Source organism: Pseudonaja textilis, chromosome Z (assembly GCF_049901715.1).
Source record: "Pseudonaja textilis isolate UNSWEBS1 chromosome Z, rPseTex1.2, whole genome shotgun sequence".
NCBI lineage: Eukaryota > Metazoa > Chordata > Lepidosauria > Squamata > Elapidae > Pseudonaja > Pseudonaja textilis.
This window is the reverse complement of record NC_142008.1, coordinates 99,044,422-99,063,259: the sequence shown is the minus strand read 5'-3', so window position 1 is coordinate 99,063,259 and position 18,838 is coordinate 99,044,422. Positions and strand designations below refer to the sequence as shown.

The following is an 18,838-nucleotide window of genomic DNA, read 5'->3' as shown; positions in this document are numbered from 1 at the left end:
AGAAGAGTTTCCTATTCAACTGCAGGCTGCCACTTCCTTTTTTTGAGTGGTTTTTATGAAATTTGGCCATGCCTGAGGGAATAGTTGAACATCTTGCCCTGCAGCCTGCATAATTTTACCCCCACCTGGAACAGCTGACATCAGAGCAATATGGACTATGGACTCATCTTCAGGCAATGTGTTCCAGCCAGAGGTGGTATTCAGCAAGTTATGACCAGTTCTGGAGAACCGGTAGTAGAAATTTTGAGTAGTTTGGAGAACCGGCAAATACCACCTCTGACTGGAGATTTTACAGTATCCGTCCCCTGCCATGCCCACCAAGCCACACCCACAGAACCGCTAGTAAAAAAAAATTGAATCCCACCACTGCTTCCAGCCATTAATTTTCTACTCATTGGCTAGAAATTAGCATTTTCTAAACTGGGAAACTACAATTTAAGGGCTTTCTCAAACCATTATATAATATACTGATTTTAACAAACTGGATGATTAAAAAAAAATTAAATGAAAAAAGTTTCAAAATCTCCCGGGAAGTTGGGTAAGAACACAAAGTGCTGGCAGAGTTTAGCCTTTGGGGTTGATTTACATTCATTCCATTCCATTATTTTAAATGAAGACCACTAAATAGATATTTTTAAAGGGTCTTCATTTCACAAATGACAACTCTCAGTTGCATTAAACATGTCTGCCACTTTGAGATATTTGTAAAAATAATAAAGGCAGGAGGCAAACAAAGAAACAGAGAAAGACAGATTTAATTCTCCACGCTCTCAGTATTATCAATCCAGCTTTGGTTTTGGGCTGCAGGAACTCCGAAATCCAAGTGTTCTTTAGTTCAACTAAGATTTATTACTTGAACCCACTGAAATTCTGGCCAATCCTACACTGAGAACCTTTTTTGAATTTTATTTCAATATCCACATTTAATGTTGCAAAGCGTAGATGAAAATTACTTGGTTGCAAACATTATGTTTACCCCCCAGAAACTTAAATTAAGCATTTTAATCAATGTGTTGAGGTAGAAGATTTAATAGCTGCCAACTGCTGTAAGGCTGAGGCAATGTAAGGATGATGTAATGTAAGGCTGATGCAATATAAGGCTGATGCAATATAAGGCTGATGCAATAAGGATGAATCGGCATAGCGTGGGCAGGGGTGGGATTCAAATTTCCTAACAACCAGTTCTGTGGGCGTGGCTTAGTTGGTGGGCATGGCTTGGTGGTCAAGTTACTGGCTGGGCGTGACCAACTCAATATCACTCACATTGGGGCATGCATCTCCTCGCCTGGCCTCTCGTGACTGTGGGGATGTTGCAACAGTCGTAAGTGTGAAAAATGGTCATAAATCAATGCCATTGTAACTTTGAATGGTCACTCCACACAAGCAAAGTACCAGCAAAGAAGGGGGGAAAAAACTCCAGAGATGTTCCAGAGACAGGAAGTCTAGTCCTACCAAGAATGTAATAAGGGTTAACAGAGGGGCAGTTTCTGTAAGCAACACCAGAATGTTTCCTTCCTGCCTTCCTTACAGGATTAGGCAGTAATTTCTTCTAATAACCGGTTCTCCGAACTGCTTAGAATGTTAACAATTGGTTTTAGCAAATAGGTGCGAGCTGGTAGAATCCCACCCCTGAGCATGGTTATTGCCTTTTTTAAGACTAAGAAGGGGTCCACAGAAGTTTTACCATTTTAAGAGATTTTATATAAGGCTGCCATTATAGAGGGTGTTTTCTCTCTCCTTGGATCCTGTCTCCATTGCAGAGTTCTCCATGTAAAGTTAAGAAGATTGATTGCTTGTAAGGTATTTGCCTGCCATATATATTTCTGTATATAACTGTTGTATATAAACCACTCTTAAATTTCTAAGTCTCTGTGTACTGTGTTTTGCTACTGGCTTGTCTCCTATAGCAGCCACACTGCAAAAGCTCTGACACAATGTTTGTGATAAACTGGTTTTGTCACAACATAATTAATCAGAATCATTTAATCCAGATGCTATCACTGCCTCAGAAATTATATCATAATTTGAGGTTTTGGAAGAATTAATAGTAGCTCCTAAGCCAAAACCCAATTTTTATAAAAAGCTGAAGAAAAATGAAATGATGAAATTGATTTTTATGTTATTTATGCATCACATAAATAACTGCTATGATGCCTCATCTCTGGAAATTCACAGAAGATCACTGTAAATAATATGAAAATAACTTTTATCATCTTAAAATTAGGTTAAAGCAACAAAAATGTTTATGGATACAGGACACCTCAGAAATTTTTCAAGAAAGCATAGTTAGAATTTTAGAAGTAAGTTTAGAACTTACTCTTGGAGATATGATTCAAAAGCTAGAATAAAAATTCATATTATTTGATTTTATCCTAATATTGTTGCATGTGGAACTGCAACATCGACTGAACATGTCACTCTGCATTACTGTTATATTTACCATAAATGTTCTAGCTGCTGTAATTCAACATAAGTCAAAATGAAAATGAAATAAAAATTCAATAGATAAACTAAGTAAACAAATTGTATGTTTAAAAAAACTATTGGTTCTCTTAGCTACACCCAAAGAGAAGATTTTTGAGAAAAATGGTCGATTTTTGGAGCTCTATTTACAACTTATTTTTTCAGCCCCACTGTTTTTCTTCTTCCTCCTTTTTCATTCTTATTCCTATTTTTGAAGTTATACACTTTCACAAATACTGATGATATTGTTGTTTGGCTGTATTTATATTTTCTTTTTCTCATTCACTTAAACTCAAGATCATTGTGGGCTACCCTTGAAGAGCATCCGGAAGCTCTAGTTGGTGCAAAATACAGTGGCCCACATGGTTTTGTGCAGACCCCAGTGTGCAACATGTATCACCTCTCCTGCAAGAGTTGCATTGGTTGTTGATTTGCTTCCAGGTGTAATTCAAGGTGCTGGTTGCCACCTTCATGGCTTGGGATCAGGTTATCTGAGGCAACATCTCTTGCTGGGCACATCTACCTGACTCAACATTCCTGAGGCAGGGAATGTTGCGGGTCATATCCCCGAGGGAGATACACCTGATGGGAACCCAGAAGAAGGGCCTTCTCTGTGGTGGCTCCCTCTCTCTGGAATATCATTCCCCCAGAGATTAGAACGCCCCCCACTCTAATATTCTTCTGGAAGGCTCTGAAGACCTGGTTCTCCCAGTGGGCCTGGGGAACCCAGAGTGGGATGGAGCCCATTAAATGGCTTGTGTGATCTGCTGTCTCCAGGACAGGGAGTAGGAGTTGAGGAGTGATTTGTTTTATATTGTACTATAATGTATTTGATTGTTTTTTTAAAATTTTCTATTGTTTTTGAATGTGGTTTTATATTTTGTAAGCCACCTTGAGTCACCATGGGCAAATAGGCGGCAATATAAATTCAATAAATAAATTAAAAAATATATAAAAATATTTTGCCCTTTTTAAAAAAAACACATTTTAATTAGTTCGGATCCCACTGTTAGCCTGAGGAGTCATATTGTTAATACCGGCTGTTGAAGGAAGGGGAGAAGGGGAAAGAGAAAGTGGGCAGGGGCAAGATTTGTAGTATCTGTCTTCTATAGATGACTGTTTCTCAGACTGGAGTTGTTGCATCTGAATCAGTGAAACTGGAATGCCAGGAACCTTCATAGCAATCTTGAAAAATTGCTATCAAGATCAACATAACAAACTCTGAAAAGTTAAGCTTATTGAAGATTGTCCAGGAACTCCCTAATTCAGCTGGGATCAGAACCAGCTTTCAAATCAAACCACATCAGTTCTGACATTTATCATATAAACACAATTGCTTTATTCTCGGATACAGTAGTGGGTATAGAACTGTAATTTTGTTTGGGTTTTTTTAAAGTCAGCTTTGATTTTTCCCCATGGCTCATACTGCTTAACCATGCTTTCCTGGAGAGACTCCACTTGGCTCGGTTCACACTAAGCCGGGATATTAAAACCACAATGGCTGAGTTCAGATACTGAATTACAAACAGTTAAACCACACTATAGCTTAGCACAAGTGTGAACATAGTAGGTGATTATCTTCATCTTCTGTTTGTTTGTCTTATTTCTGATTTATTACATTCAACTTCTACAGTCTTAAAATAAAGCTGAAGAATGGGGTACCTTGAACAGGCATATCTTAGCCGTTTCTCCTTGTTACCTTTTTCCGCAAAACACCCCTACCCATTTCTCATTGCTCTTTCTTCCATAAATACAATATGCAGATATTTGTATTTTGATAATAACTCTACTTGCTACTCTTCTGCAAAGTGGGCCAAGCATGAAAGCTTGGAATGAATCAATCTCATTTTGGAATTCCTATCTTTTTAATAGAAATGTTGCCAAAATAGATTGGTTTCCACATTCTGTATTATACTATCAAATTTTCGCTTTCCACTTATGAGAAATACAACACATCAAATAACTGTTGGGATTCTGAGGATCCCAATAAATATTCTAATGACTTAATAAGCAAGCATTAGATAATTGGACATGACTAAGATTAGGCAGAAGATGGGTGTGATGACCCATTTAATATATAGGTTCTTTTTCAATGGTTGAGAAAAATGGGAAAAATGGGATTTGGCAAAAGGACCAGCACAAAAAACTATAGAGTCATCTCCATGCCAGAAACCACCATTCACATTTCAGAAGAGAATCCACTATTGATCCAGCCCAAATCTTCTGTTTGCTAGACATAGTGAAGCACAGAAGTAGATGGGAGGAGGAACAAGAACAGAATTGGAAAGGACCTTGTAGGTCATCTACTCCAACCCCCGAGGCAGGAGACCCTATACCATTTCTGACAGATGGCAGTCCAGTTTCTTCTTGAAAGCTTCCAGTGGTGAAGCTCCCACAACTTCCGAAGGTAACCTGTTCTATTGGTTGGTTGTTCTCACTGTCACAAAATTTCTCCTTATTTCCAGATTGAATCTCTCCTTGATCAGTTTCCAACCATTATTCCTTGCCTGGCCTTCAGGTGCTTTAGAAAATAGGTTGACCGCTTCCTCTCTGTGGCAGCCCCTCAAATATTGGAACACTGCTATTGTATCTCCCCTTATCCTCTTAACTAGACTATCTGTGCCTGATTACTAGTTCCTGTAACCATTCTTCATATGTTTTAGCATCAAGGAGGAGGAGGAGGAGGAGGAGGAGGAGGAGGAGGAGGAGGAGGAGGAGGAAGACAAGTGTCTATTAGACTTATCCTATCATTCAAACAATGGCAGAGGTTGGACCAATAAGGAGAGGTCATATGTGCAATAGTAATAACAGCAGGCCCAATCAAATGGGGAATGTGTTTTAAGAATATGTTTCCAAACAGTTCTCCAATTCTGATTTTGGCACAGGTTGCTAAGTTCAGAATTGCACCCTATTATTACTGTATAGTTTGCCATTTTCCCTGAAGCATATAGCAAGAGATCGTGTTTATCTCCATGCCATAGAAAGCTTTACCTGTTAGCTTTTGCAAGTCAAGACATTCTTAGGAAGCAAGAAGAGAGCAGGTTGATTTCTGTTTGTGTGTTATCAGTCACAGGAAAAACTCGTCCCTCTGTGGATTAAGCAAAACAAATCTGCCTCTATGTTTATGTCAAAAGACGGGCTTCAACTTCTTCCCTGGAGAGAACAATTCTGATAGTTTGCACTCATGTCAGAGTGCAAGGGGCTTCCAGGTTGAAAGAATTAGTTGGTGACATCACCGTTGCCTGCAGGATACCTAGTTGAGGACTCCTTTCATGTTTGAAGAAGTTGGAGAAATTGGAGTGAAGGATGGAAGTTCAACATTGCCCCACAGAAGCAGTCGGTTCTCAAATTAAGGGCTTGACAACCTCCATCCCAGTATCCTAACCACAAAAGCCACCATACTCTTCTTCTAATAGTTAACCTGGAACTATTCGGGAAGTCCCCCAAAAGAGGAATGCATCCTGGGTGGTTTTGTTTTTGTTTATTTCAGTATATTTTACGAAAAGAAATATGACAGTGCTGGGAGAGTGATAATATCTGGGACGAAGGACCTGGGAGAGGGATATGCTTTAACTTCATGAATGTATTAAAAAAATTAAAATTGTAAATGGAAAATTGTAATCATAGCCACCTCTCATCAGTGGAGGTTGAATTGGGCATGTCATTGGCTCCATATCTCGGCATACATTTATGCAAGTACACAATATGTTTCCACTTCTGATTTGATTTGTTTATCTGGTAAAAATGTAAACTTGAGAGTGAATTTTTGAAAATCGGGAACAAAAAACATCAGGGACTGTTAACTTGCTTTGCACTCCTCCAGGGAGAAACATTAGCATAATATTGAGTGAAATTCATGATCTCACTATGAAGTTCCCTGCAAATATTGTCATGTAGTTATAGCATGAATATATAGAGGAAGAAAGGAGTTGCTTAATAGTCCTTAAGCTACAGCCCCATTCTCACATGCACATGCATGTCAAGATCTCATCTGCTCAGGAATTCTGATATTTGTTGCACTAGTTAAGGTACTGGCCTAGAAACCAGGAGGCTGTAAGTTCTAGTCCCACCTTTGGCGTGAAAGGATGTTGTGGGGAAAATAGGAAGAAGAAAGATTATTAGGTATGTTCACTACTTTGAATTATTTCTAAAAATAATAAAGGCAGGTTTAAAAAATTGTAATAAATACATAAATTATCTTCATTCACTTCTATGGTCACAGGCAATCCATTTTGACCTTTTAAATGTACAAAAAAGAGTTCAGCTGGCAGGATGGGCTGCATATATAGTATCCATATAGTATCAACCATGTGAATTCTCAAGCTTCCTCTTTCTGATATATATTCAAGATGGACAATGATATGTGTGTGTGTGTGTGTGTGTGTGTGTGTGTGTGTGATGTGTATATGTGTGTTACGTATGTATACACTTTTGAGAGCAGGCAACAGAATTTTATTTTTAATGTTGGCAGTGTGCCCACAGTAAAAATGACAATAAAGGTTATCTATATTTATCTATATCTATCTATATTTGGATGGAGATTATACTAGGAGTAACGGTATCATTATGAGAAAGTCAGCAAAAGTGGGCATAGTTTTGCACAAATTTCACATTTTTCTCATTCAAAATACTGAAGTTTACAATAATTGCTAAGCAATAAAAAGAAAGACAACCATTCACCACTGAGAGAAACTCAAACTAGGGACTTGCGTACTTGCTCAGCTGCTGCTGGAGTTCCCCCCCGGGTAGCAAAGCCCCCTGACTGTTTCTCTTCTTAAAAATTACTTATCTTAAACTAGTTTTGATCTGGCGTGCCACTGGGCAGCTCCATCCTCCCACCGGGGGCCATCAGAATTTACTTGTAGCCGATAATCCCAAATGGCTCTACTGTTTGTTTTGTTTTTGGGAGGCTCAAACAACAAGAAAAATAAAAGAACAAATCAACATGTTTCTTTCCTTAATTGTGTCTAGTAAATGAAGAGACCAGGAAGAGAGACCAGGACTGTACCAGGAGAAAACCAGGACAGCCTTTGGGAGTGGGGGGATCAAGAACATTATCCAAAGGACATTTTGCTGAGCCCCCATCGCTACCTCATTGCTTGAAGCAGTACTGCCTAGTAACCTATTTCTGGATATCTGCTGGGCAGGGGCAGGGACTCTGCTGCTCCATAGCAGGATTATTCACATTCAGAGGTGGTATTCAACAGGTTCGGACCAGTTCTGGAGAACAGGTAGCAGAAATTTTTAGTAGTTTAGAGAACTGGCAAATACCACCTCTGATTGGCCCCACTTCCATCTATTCTCTGCCTCCCGAGTCCCAGCTGATCGGCTGGGTCTTCTTTTGTTGCCCTGCACAGGAGAATGGAGCTGGAAAGCAGGTTAGTGGGGTGGGGAGAGAATGGGATTTTGCAGTAACCTTCCCCTTGGAGTGGGGTAGGAATGGAGATTTTACAGTATCCTTCCCCTGCGACACCACCAAGCCAGGCCCACCAAGCCACACCCACAGAACCTGTAGTAAAAAAAAATTGAATCCTACCACTGTGCACATTGTTAAGCTCCATCTTCTCCCTACCACCGCCACCATTTTAAAAATGTATAATTACCTCTGCACTTGGCATCTGAAGTCGCAGTACAGTCCTTTTCCATGATCTCATCCTCCTCACACACTGTGCAAGGAAAGCAGGGGTCCACATGGTTGGCTTCATCAGAATACGTCCCCGACGGGCATTTCTCACACAATGTATTCTGATTTTCCCCACAAGGATAGACAAGCCCGTAGCCTATTTCACAGATGCGGCACTTTTTACATTTATTGTTCTTATCCCGGTAGAAGCCATAGATACATTTGCAGATGGTGTTGTCCGATTCCACACAAGGAGCCGACATGCTCTCCAGACCCACGCACTCTTTACAGGGCTTACATGGCTCGGTGGCGCTCACTGTGTCTGAATAGCTGACGCCTGTAAAACATTGGAAAGTTGAAGCAAGTAAACTGAGAAGTGGGTTACCATATCAAATGACTGGATTATTGTCACACTCCATCAGACAATAGTGGGCTCCTTTCACCCAGATATAGGCAACCCCTGGGAAGCTGGGGACCTACACAATATGCTCCATGGCTAGGGGAAGTCAAGGGCTGAAATGGATGGCGATACAAATCGTCATTCTGCCATATAGGTGGCAAAACCTCACATGCAAAATTGGGGAAGATGTTTATTTCCTTTTGGGCTTATTTTGACTTATGTCCAAGGAAGTAATGTGGATCCCTTGCACAACTTAAGACACCTTTCACAATGCCTGTCAAGGTGACCTTTGAAAAATCTCAGAAAACACATGTCTCTCGGGAACAAGTTCACACTGGGTATTTTGTGATTAATCAGACTTTTGCGGTAGGTCAGGCCAGGAAACAGAGGCAATGGGTTTGCCTGAAACTATGCTTTATTAAACTTTACTTCTTTTGTAACTATTTCTCTAACATCATCGCTATGGCTTTCCAAATGACCAGAATAATTGTTCTACATCCATCACATGCTCTCATTTCCAAATGCACCATGGTCTTGCTTATTTGTCACTTACATGAACTTAATCTAAAAACTGGAAAACAACACACAATTTAGCTGTTTTTAAAGCCTCTTTGAAGCCTCTATCAATGGAAAAGGCTTTGAAGAGATGCAAAAATGGGTTTTAGAGATTCAGCTTGCTCACTCCTGCTTTGGCAGAAGATTAAAAGGGTTAATATGGCTTCTTCTCCCAAAGAAAACCAGTCTGGGCCTGATAAACCTTTATGGTGATGATGACATGATCAGGGGCTAAGATCTACCCAACTTTCCTTGGATACTTGTACCTGTTCTTCCCCTCTGGTCATTGAGGCCTGCTCTCCATGGCCATTTGGGTTGGGCAATGAGAGAGACTAGAAATTTGGTTTCCACAGAGACATCTGATCTCTGATGGTTAAATCTGTTTAGAGCAGGGGTCTCCAACCTTGCCAACTTTAAGACTTGTGGACTTCAACTCCCAGAGTTCCTCAGCAAGCTTTGCTGGCTGAGGAACTCTGGGAATTGAAGTCCACAAGTCTAAAAGTTTCCAAGGTTGGAGACCCCTGATTTAGAGGGAAACAGGTGCACACCACCTGTATGGGAGATAGATTTGAACCAAGAAAAGGGCTGGTTCTGCCAATTGCAAATTACTGGTTCTGTTCCAAATGAGTGCATTCCAATTTTCTGCTGCTTTTTCTTACAAGAAAAAGTTGTTTGGTTGTGCTTTTTACTATTTTTAATCATGGTGAAGAAGTGCTGTTTTCTCTATCCAGTTTCTCCTGCTCCTCAAAAGTCTTCCTTCCAGAAGACCAATAGGTCTTGTTCTGTGGCAGCCACAGATTATTGTGATGAAGCAACTATCCTTTAGCAACCTGCTATTTAATCCTGACATTCCCCCACCGTTTTCAATTATCAGTCTGTCTATCTATCTATCTATCTATCTATCTATCTATCTATCTATCTATCTATCTATCATCTATCTATCTATCTATCTATCTATCTATCTATCTATCTATCTATCTATCTATCTTCTTTCCTCTTTCCCTCTATCCCTTCCTCTCCTCCTCCTCTCTCTCTTATCTATCATCATCTATCATCTGTGTTATGCTGCCCATTTTCCCCAAACCTGCCCCACCACATGTGGGTGGGAGAAAATAAATCCAGAAAAATCCACCAACCACTGCCCTTATGTTGTCCCACAGAGGTAAGGGGTATATAAGGATGGATGTCCCAGTCAACCTTTTTTAATCTGTAGACACAGATTAGAGTTTAGGTGTGAGAATAGCGCCAATTGTGCAATCATAGTTTTTTGCCTGCTCAAGAACTGGATGAAAATGCACTCTGAGGAAGAGCTTTATGTCTAGAGAAAAGGAAGAAGGGGTCCTTTATAATTTTGTCCAGGCATTGGCAAGTTGACAGGGCTGTATCATTAACAATGTTAGCACAAAGTCTCTTATTCCCAAAGATTTGCTCTGTTTGCTTACAGAGCAAGCAACTGCTCTGTAGTTCAAGATTGTTGCTGAGGTTCAGCAAGCAGGTTGTTTTATTTGAAAGAGGCTAGAATGGATGCAGGTATTCCATGATATCACTGAAGCTTGACTGGTTAGTATTTCTGCGGGGGTTGTAGGCCTGACATTGAAGAGTGGCTTGGATTTGTGGACCAAGAGAAAGTAACTTTTTTCAGTTACACATTTTTTTCCATACTGAACTTTCACCTCTCTTCCTTGGCATTTTTTTTCTCATAGAAATTTGGCAGTTTGACCTCTGGGATTTCAAGATTGCAAAACAGGAAGCTACATGTTAGAAACTGTTTAGACTTATTTAAATCAAAGTTCAGAAATGTTTTGTTGACAAAAAATAATAACAGGTAATCAGTTCAATGGAAAATGTTTGCCTTTTCTTCCTGTTTTTTCACCTCAAACAGCAAGATTCTGGTAAGTTAATTCAAAAATTTTTTTTTTACAATACAATCATGTTTAATTGAAGGAACCACAGACCTCCTGGACTTTAATGCTCCTAATCTCTTCTTGGCCTTTTGTGGGTAAGATAAAATGAAGTAGGATTTTAATTTTCCCAGACCAAAGTACTTTCCCATCACTATTGTTTAGTTTCTATCCTTAGAATATCTTTGAAAGTATCTTAGTCTCAACCCACAGAAAAAAGTAGCAAAAAAGGTTGTAATAACACAGAAGTTCTATTTAAATATAAAACCTAATACCTCCCTAACCCCACTCCCTGATACAAACATTAAATCATTGAAGCCAATGGTCACCATCACCTCTTTTGGTATGAATTACATGAATTAATTACAGCTTGTATGAAGTACAAGTATTCCTCATCTTACAACCATTCCATATGTTCAAAGTTAAAAGGCTACAGAAAAGAAATTATGACCAATTCTTTACACTTATGACTATCCTAGCATCCCCAGGATCACGTGATCAAAATTCAGTTGCTTGGCAACTGACATGTATTTATAATGGTTGCAACCGCCCCCAGGGTAACACGATCACCATTTGTGACCTTCCCAGTTGGCTTTTGATAAGCAAAGTCAGGGGAGGAACCTGGTTTCACAAAATAACTATATGATTCCCTTAACAACTGCAGTGTTTTACTTGACAACAATGGCAAAAAAGTTCATAAAGTTGGGCATGACTAACCTTGCTTAGCAATGACAATTCTGGTCTAAATTGTCATAAGTCAAGGACTACCTGTATTGTCTTTTGAAATTTCTGACTTTGTCAATGAGTGTTATTGTAAAACTTGAATTCCAGATTATGAATATGAGTAAAACAGTTCTCATTTTCCATACCATACGTGACTTTCAGGTTTTGATACCTGAACAGTCCTTATTTTAGCAAAATTATTTTGTATGGTTTCTAAAAAGAGAAAATGATAGTTAAGGGTACTTTTCCGCAAAGCCTAGAAAATTAGTTATTATTATTGGTTTTCCCACATTTTCTAAATGGAAACAGTTATAGGAACTTGTGGGAATAAAAAAGTTAAGTCTTATCCCTTCTCAATGCCCTAGTCTTGCTCTGACTCCATGGCCAGGTTGCTCTTACTTTAGAGCAGTGGTCGCCAACTGGTGGGGCATGGCCCACTGGTGGTCCGCAAGAAAATTTTGGTGGTCCATAGAGAAATGTCACCTGCAGAGCACCTCCAAAGCAATTAATCCAGGCTGTGCAGGAACACTGCGCTGCCCCCATAGCCCACGGGAACCCTCACTGCCCTCTCACTCCTTACCTGGCAAACTTGCCTGCTAAGTTGCTATTTTTCCTTTTTCTGACCATCAGCTGTTCTGCTGTGCCAGATTTAGATTAGCTAGAAAGCAGGAAATGGTTGGATTTCTTGCTTTCTAGCTAATTTTTAGATCTTCAGCTCTGCTTTTAAGCAGAGCCAAACCTTCCTTAGGACTGAAGCAGTGCAGACGGAGCTAGCCAATGGCAGAAACACAGATCTTTAAGTGAATCTGTGATTCTTTGAGCAACTCAATCTGCCTGCCTGCTTTGCCTGATTTTGGGTAAAAGTTGCTCTTTTTTATATAAAAAAAGCAATATTTACAGACACAATGTGTTTTGAGTTAATTTTGTGAGTTTGCTTGCTAGCAAATTTTTTACATACAAGCCATGCCCAGCCAGTCACATGATCACCAGGCCACACCCACAGACCTGGTTAGTGGTCCCCAGGATTTAAAATTATGAGTTTGGTGGTCTCTGAGGTCCAAAAGGTTGGCAACCCCTGCTTTAGAGTAATTAAGTATTCAGTGGCTTATTTCATGCTCTACACTGAACATTATGAGGACATAAACCATTTTGGACTGGGGGAAAATATTTCACAAAGAAAGCCAGATGCCCATAGGAAGACTTCAAGCAAGACAAAATTGGATCTTGCATTTCCCAATAACTGCTATAGAATAGCATAGAATAGCATAGAATATTGAATATTGAAAGATGTCAATATAATTTCTATTACATAAATTTATGTTAATATTTTAAATATTCTGCTTTTTGTAAACCTTTTAATATCTTGAACTTTAATAAAGTATTTTTTAATTAAAAAAGAATAGAATAGAATAACAAAGTTGGAAGGGGCCTTGGAGGTCTTCTAGTCCAACCCCTTGCTTAGGCAGGAAACCCTATACCATTTCAGATAAATGGTTATTCAATCTCTTAAAAACTTCCAGTGGTGGAGCATTCACAACTTCTGGAGGCAAGTTGTTCCATTGATTAATTGTTCTGTCAGGAGTTATAAGCTAACTCTCCAAAACTGAATATAATATGTAGAAATTGTGTCTAACAAGCATTAATAAATTTAGCATCCATAAACTGGTCCAATCTTCTTTGTTTGTATTAGTTCCACAATTTGACTGTGCTCTACTTCAAGAATAATTTCTTTTTAATCTGTCCTAAATTTCCCAATATTCAATTTCACTGGGCTCCCCTTGAGTTCTAACATGAATCACATCCCTTTTTTTCACATGTGTAATGTATTATATACAATTATATTAAGCCATCCTTTATTCAACTCCTCTTTCCTTAAGCTAAAATCCCATAAATCTTAATCAAGTTCTTTGATTTTATATGTACTTTGGCTATTACAATGCAATAGCAATTCCTATAAAATTTAATAAATTTGTTTCCAGAAATTGGAAATGGAATTCCATACCGATTTACTTGCGATTAAATTCTAATTATTCCATAAAGTTTACTGTTGGATAGGCATGTATGAGTGATTGATTATGAGCCGCCAAGACAGCTGACTCTTGGTGACCACATAGTTAGATTTTCCCTAAAATAACCTGTTTCCAACCTGGTCCTGCAGATCTTCTAATAATGAATCTCTTCACTGTAATTGGATCCATCCATCACACTTCTGGCCATCTTGTTTTCCTTCCATCTTTCCCAGAATTATAGACTTTCAAAAAGAATAGGTCTTCATGTATCCAAAATATGATAGTTTAGCCTGATTATTTGTCCTTTGATGGATAATTCCAGGTTGATTTGTTTGTTCTTGATTATCCATGGAATTCTCAAGTGTCTTTACCAAAAAAGTTAGATGCTTTTGAGATCACAATTAATTAATCTTTTTTTCTTAAACTGCAAACTTAAACATTCCCTTACCTTCAAATTTTCCAAACCTAATGACTTTTGCTAGATTTTTTTTTTGCACCATTTTCAGTCCATAGCAATTAACTTGGAATAATAATCACTCAGTGGTATTTCCAATCTGAGAGATAACCATGGATTTCAGATAATTCTTTCCCATTTACTTTGTTATTCTCAATTTCCCTTCTTTTAAGGAATAGAATAAGAACAGAGGGTTAAAAAGAAATCTAGGCAGCCAACCAGCAGATCTGAATGAGAGGATGGGACATTGGGACATGTTCTCATATGTTGCTGTTTTTTAAAATCAAAGATGTCTATGATTCAGACTCTCCAAAGTATAGGATCCTTGATTTATGGCAATTGTTAAGCCCTAATAAACCATTGCCAGATCAATTTAACATCTATTAAATAGATGTCCACATTATAAATTAGGTTCAAGACATTTCTGCTTCATACATATTATTTTATATTCTTTTCAAACTATCCAGTATTATCATGCTAAGTAAGGATAAGATAACTCTAATTGATGACGACATCATAGCAATTTTCCAATATTTGAGAGACTGTCACAAAGAAGATGGGGTCAACCAATTTTCCAAAGCACCAGAAGGTAAGACAAGAAACAATGAATGGAAACTAATCAAGGAATGAAGCAACCTGGAGTTAAGGAGAAACTTCCTAACAGTGAGGACAATTAACCAGTGAAACAGCTTAGAAGTTGTGGGTGTTTCATCACTGGAGGTTTTAAAGAAGTGACTGGACAGCCAGTTGTTTGAAATGATGTAGGGTCTCCTGTTTGAGCAGGGGGTTGGATTAGATGACCTCCAAGGTCCCTTCCAGCTCTATTTTGGTTGATGCAGTTGAACATACTTTCAAGAAAGCTACTATCTGTCACCTTTCCTAAGTGTATCCCTTGCTTGCCCCTTCCGGTCCCAAATTAAGCAGTACCTCGTGAGTCCTGAAGGCTGGGGGAAGATATGTTGGAATTTGTGTAACTATGTCTGGAAGGCAAAATCCACTTGCTATTAATTGCTGCACAGTTATCATCTGCTCATATCGATAAAATTGACCCAATTCCTTCATAGGATGAATCATACACCACTGAGTATTATAAAAGTGCATTTTACTGCCTAAAGAGGCCATAGATTATGATTTAATGGGGAGTTGAACTAGTGGAAGGAGCTCAGCGCACAAGCTGACAAGGTTAAACAATGCATTACGATTTTGCTTTGGCTCCAGTGAGCCTGCCTACATAAAAAGCAAGAACAGAAGCTCCCCAATTTCACAGGTGTGAAGAGCTGGAGGTGGAGCAGCACTAAATGTCCATTGCTAAGATCAGGCCTCCAAAGAACCTGGTATATTTTTGATGGCACAGAAGGAACAACATTACCAAGTGATACTCTTTTTGACTGCAACAGCATACTCTAAATTGATCGGAGAATTTGGTCCTTAGTCTCAACAGCTTCTTAAGAGTATTCAGTTGAAAAGAGGTCCATGCAGAAACATTTTTCTGATGTTTTTCCTTCAGCTCTAATTCAGTTGAAGAATTAGACAAATAACTTCCAATGTTTCTTTCAAAGAAAAGGATGGTTTGTCTGAAATTCTAATCATGAGTAAAACATTGTTGCATTTATTTATTTGGAAGAAGCCCAAGGGTCTATCAGTGAATGTTCAAACAGAAACTTGGAAATGAATTTGAGTATCTGCAGGATATTTTTTTTCTATCTCCATTTGTCTTATACAAGGCAAGAAAGACCCAGGAGATGTGATGGGAGCTAGCACAATGATTCTTTTCAGAAGAGGCAAGAGAATAACCATGTGGCCGATCTTTTGTCTTTTTTTCAGACAGTTTTCATTACAATCATATTTGTGCTCACTTTTTTTCTCTCTATTATTTTTTCTAACTATTTTTATTATGATATATTTAATATATCAGATGTTATGGATTTTTTTAATTACCTTACAAGAGTTTTAATAGGATTAATCTTGTCTTAGTTTCCCTAATTTTATATCAAAGGTCTTGAATTTACCAGCTGCATTTGAATCCAAAAGTTCTGAAGAGTGGAAGCCAGATGGTTGATTAGAGGTTGCAGTGAAATCTTTTTAGTGGTCTGCAAATATCTTCCTGAATTCTCACATTTCTAATAAAGAAAGACCTTCTAAGGCAAATCCTCCCACTTAGAAGGAAAAAGGGAAGGATGGGGAAAAATGTAACCAAAAAAGTGGTATCAGCAGTATTGACATTCACCATTTCCAACAATATAATAGCGCTAGAAGAAATTCAAAATAAATTATCAAGCCCCTTAAGAATAAGAAAAATAGGAGCCCCTTTCACACAAAGAGAAAAACAAGAGAAATTTCAGGACAGATAATATTATTTGAATCCAATTCTGACTGGCCATCCCAGTCACTTCTCAGTGTTCACAATTTACATCCGTTTGAATTGCAATGGACTTTAATCTATGCAAAATGTTTCTCTTCTTCCCATCAAAGCAAACAAATAAGCCCATAGGAGGTTAAGAGAGAACTTCAGCTAAAGAAACTTCCTCTGAAAAGTACGGTATTTATGGATTTGATGAAGCAACTCGGTTCTTGCTAAGCTATTTCAAATTTTTTCTCTTGCCAGTTACTTTATTAAGGAATAATAAATTTATATATGTGGTCAACAAAAGATGGACAAGGACTGGGAAAAATTATTTGTTGGAGGCAAAGTCCAAATGACCTTAAGGGGAAAACAACCCTTCAAATTTAAACCAGAACCAAATGGAGAGAATAGCTTAAGAGGAGGTACTGAGGCTACAGTAGGGAAATTATGAGGCATCCTAAAAACCTCATAATTAAATACTTGAAAAAACTGGAATTTAATGTTCAAGGCCTTCAGTAACTCTCTTTATATCCATTTGTGCAAAGTACAAGATATGAGAAATTAATGACTCTGTAAAGTCTCCTTCCAATTAAGCTTAATACTTGAACACTTCATGAACAAGTTCATACGGTTTTTATTTCAACAACCATGATTGACTGTTGTCTTTTTCTCTGGTGCATTTGACTTCCCAATGCAGTCTAGGGTCATGGAATTCTTGGGTGCTCTCCAGTTCAGTTTTTAACCAGATTGTCTGAGTTTTCAAGCTCAGACAAGATCAATATGCTGCATGGTAGAGGTAAAGGATGGTGGGCAGGGACAGAGAGGTTATAGGTGTAATTGAGACATGGCAGGATGACTCCCATGATTGTAATGTAACCACATAATGATACATCAAAGAAATGCCTCAGAAAAAGGATGAAGTAACATAAAAATGTCAAAAATATGTCAAAAATACACCCATTGAGAAAATCCAAACAAGTGAGCAAAATGGAGAGCATCTAACAGAATGCAGAAACCATGTGGATAAATTTGGGCCAGTCATTCTTTCTTAGCTCAACATGTTTCATAAGGATGTTGTTGTAGTGGTGAAAATAGGGGTGGGGAGAATACTACATAGGCTAACTATCTTGAATTATTCATAAAAATCGTGCAGTAAAAGTGGAATATAAATAAATAGGAAAGCAGGCATGAAAACAACACTTACTTGGACTCTACAAATCAAAGAAAAGGTTCCAGCAACACTTTCCTGAGACAAATTACAGATATTTGAAAAGAGTAAATATAATTGGATTATAATATGCAGCTTTTCTGAATATATATACATATATATAGGAGAGAAAATCTTTTCTCATTAAATGTGCCTAATAGGATAATGTGTTTTTTTCACATGTCATGGAAAAAGTTTCCAATGCAAATTACTCAATGAAAATCAGTCTAGCTGCAAGTGATGCGAAGTGATATTTTTCTGCAGCAAAAAAATCTAAGAGTTTGGTACATATGTCTATTGATTTATATATTTATTTACAACTGCAGCAAAATTCATCTAAAATTACAACAATCCATATCAGTTCCATACATCATGTTTAATATTAACAGCACTATGTGGCAACATGTGTTTTTGTACATGTTGGCTGCATAATGATTTGTTTAAGAGATATTTGTGGGTAAGTAACTATGCAATGCATACTTCAAATTCTAGGAAAGCCAATTTTAACAATGTTAAAGGAATGTTAGATAGGATTTTTAAGCAAGAGACCAAATGGCTAAGATACCAAGAATTGACGGAATGGGAGTGAACCGAAATATCCTAACATGTTCAGACATTAACTTGAAGGCATAAAGGCTTATAATACGTTGTATCTTGGTAGCCCATAACTTCCCTAACATGCTGTCACACAATTAAGACCTTTAATCAAATAAATTCCTAGATTGTAGTGTATTGTACTCATTTTCAACTCTCCTTTAGAACTTCCAGGTGAATGTGTGGAGACTAAAGGGCAAGGTACTTGGACCACAAGGGCAGTAAAGATACCAAGAGGTCTGCCCCTACTATTCTACTCATTTTCAAGCTCTTAAATATGCAGCAAATGTGTGGGAGTAATATTTCTCAGATGTGACAACTTTAAGATATGTGAGTTTCAGATTGCATCATTCTATGACTGGGAATTTGCTATCCTTTTTTATTTCTTATTTATGAAGTCAACATGCTGGCTGGGGATTCCCAGAATCTAGACCCATCTAGATGCTTTAAGCTTCAATTTCCACCAGTCCCAACTACATTATTTGTTTGTTTGTTTTTATGATTTATTAAATTTGTTTGCCACTCACTTCACCACAAGCATAAACTTTGTGTGTATGTAATAAAA

At 38.1% G+C, this 18,838-nt stretch overlaps 1 protein-coding gene across 2 annotated transcripts in view; it reads right to left on the bottom strand.

The window, feature by feature from the left end:
• NGFR (nerve growth factor receptor) overlaps window positions 1-18,838 on the bottom strand; it is a 77,953-nt gene that overhangs the window by 19,900 nt on the left and 39,215 nt on the right. For both annotated transcript variants that reach the window (XR_015740274.1, XM_087917408.1), the window contains exon 3: window positions 8,067-8,423. Coding sequence is in view for 1 of the 2 variants with exons in the window: in XM_087917408.1 (XP_087773534.1) it covers window positions 8,067-8,423 (357 nt within the window). In the remaining variant the exon portion in view is untranslated. The remainder of the gene's footprint in view (window positions 1-8,066; window positions 8,424-18,838) is intronic.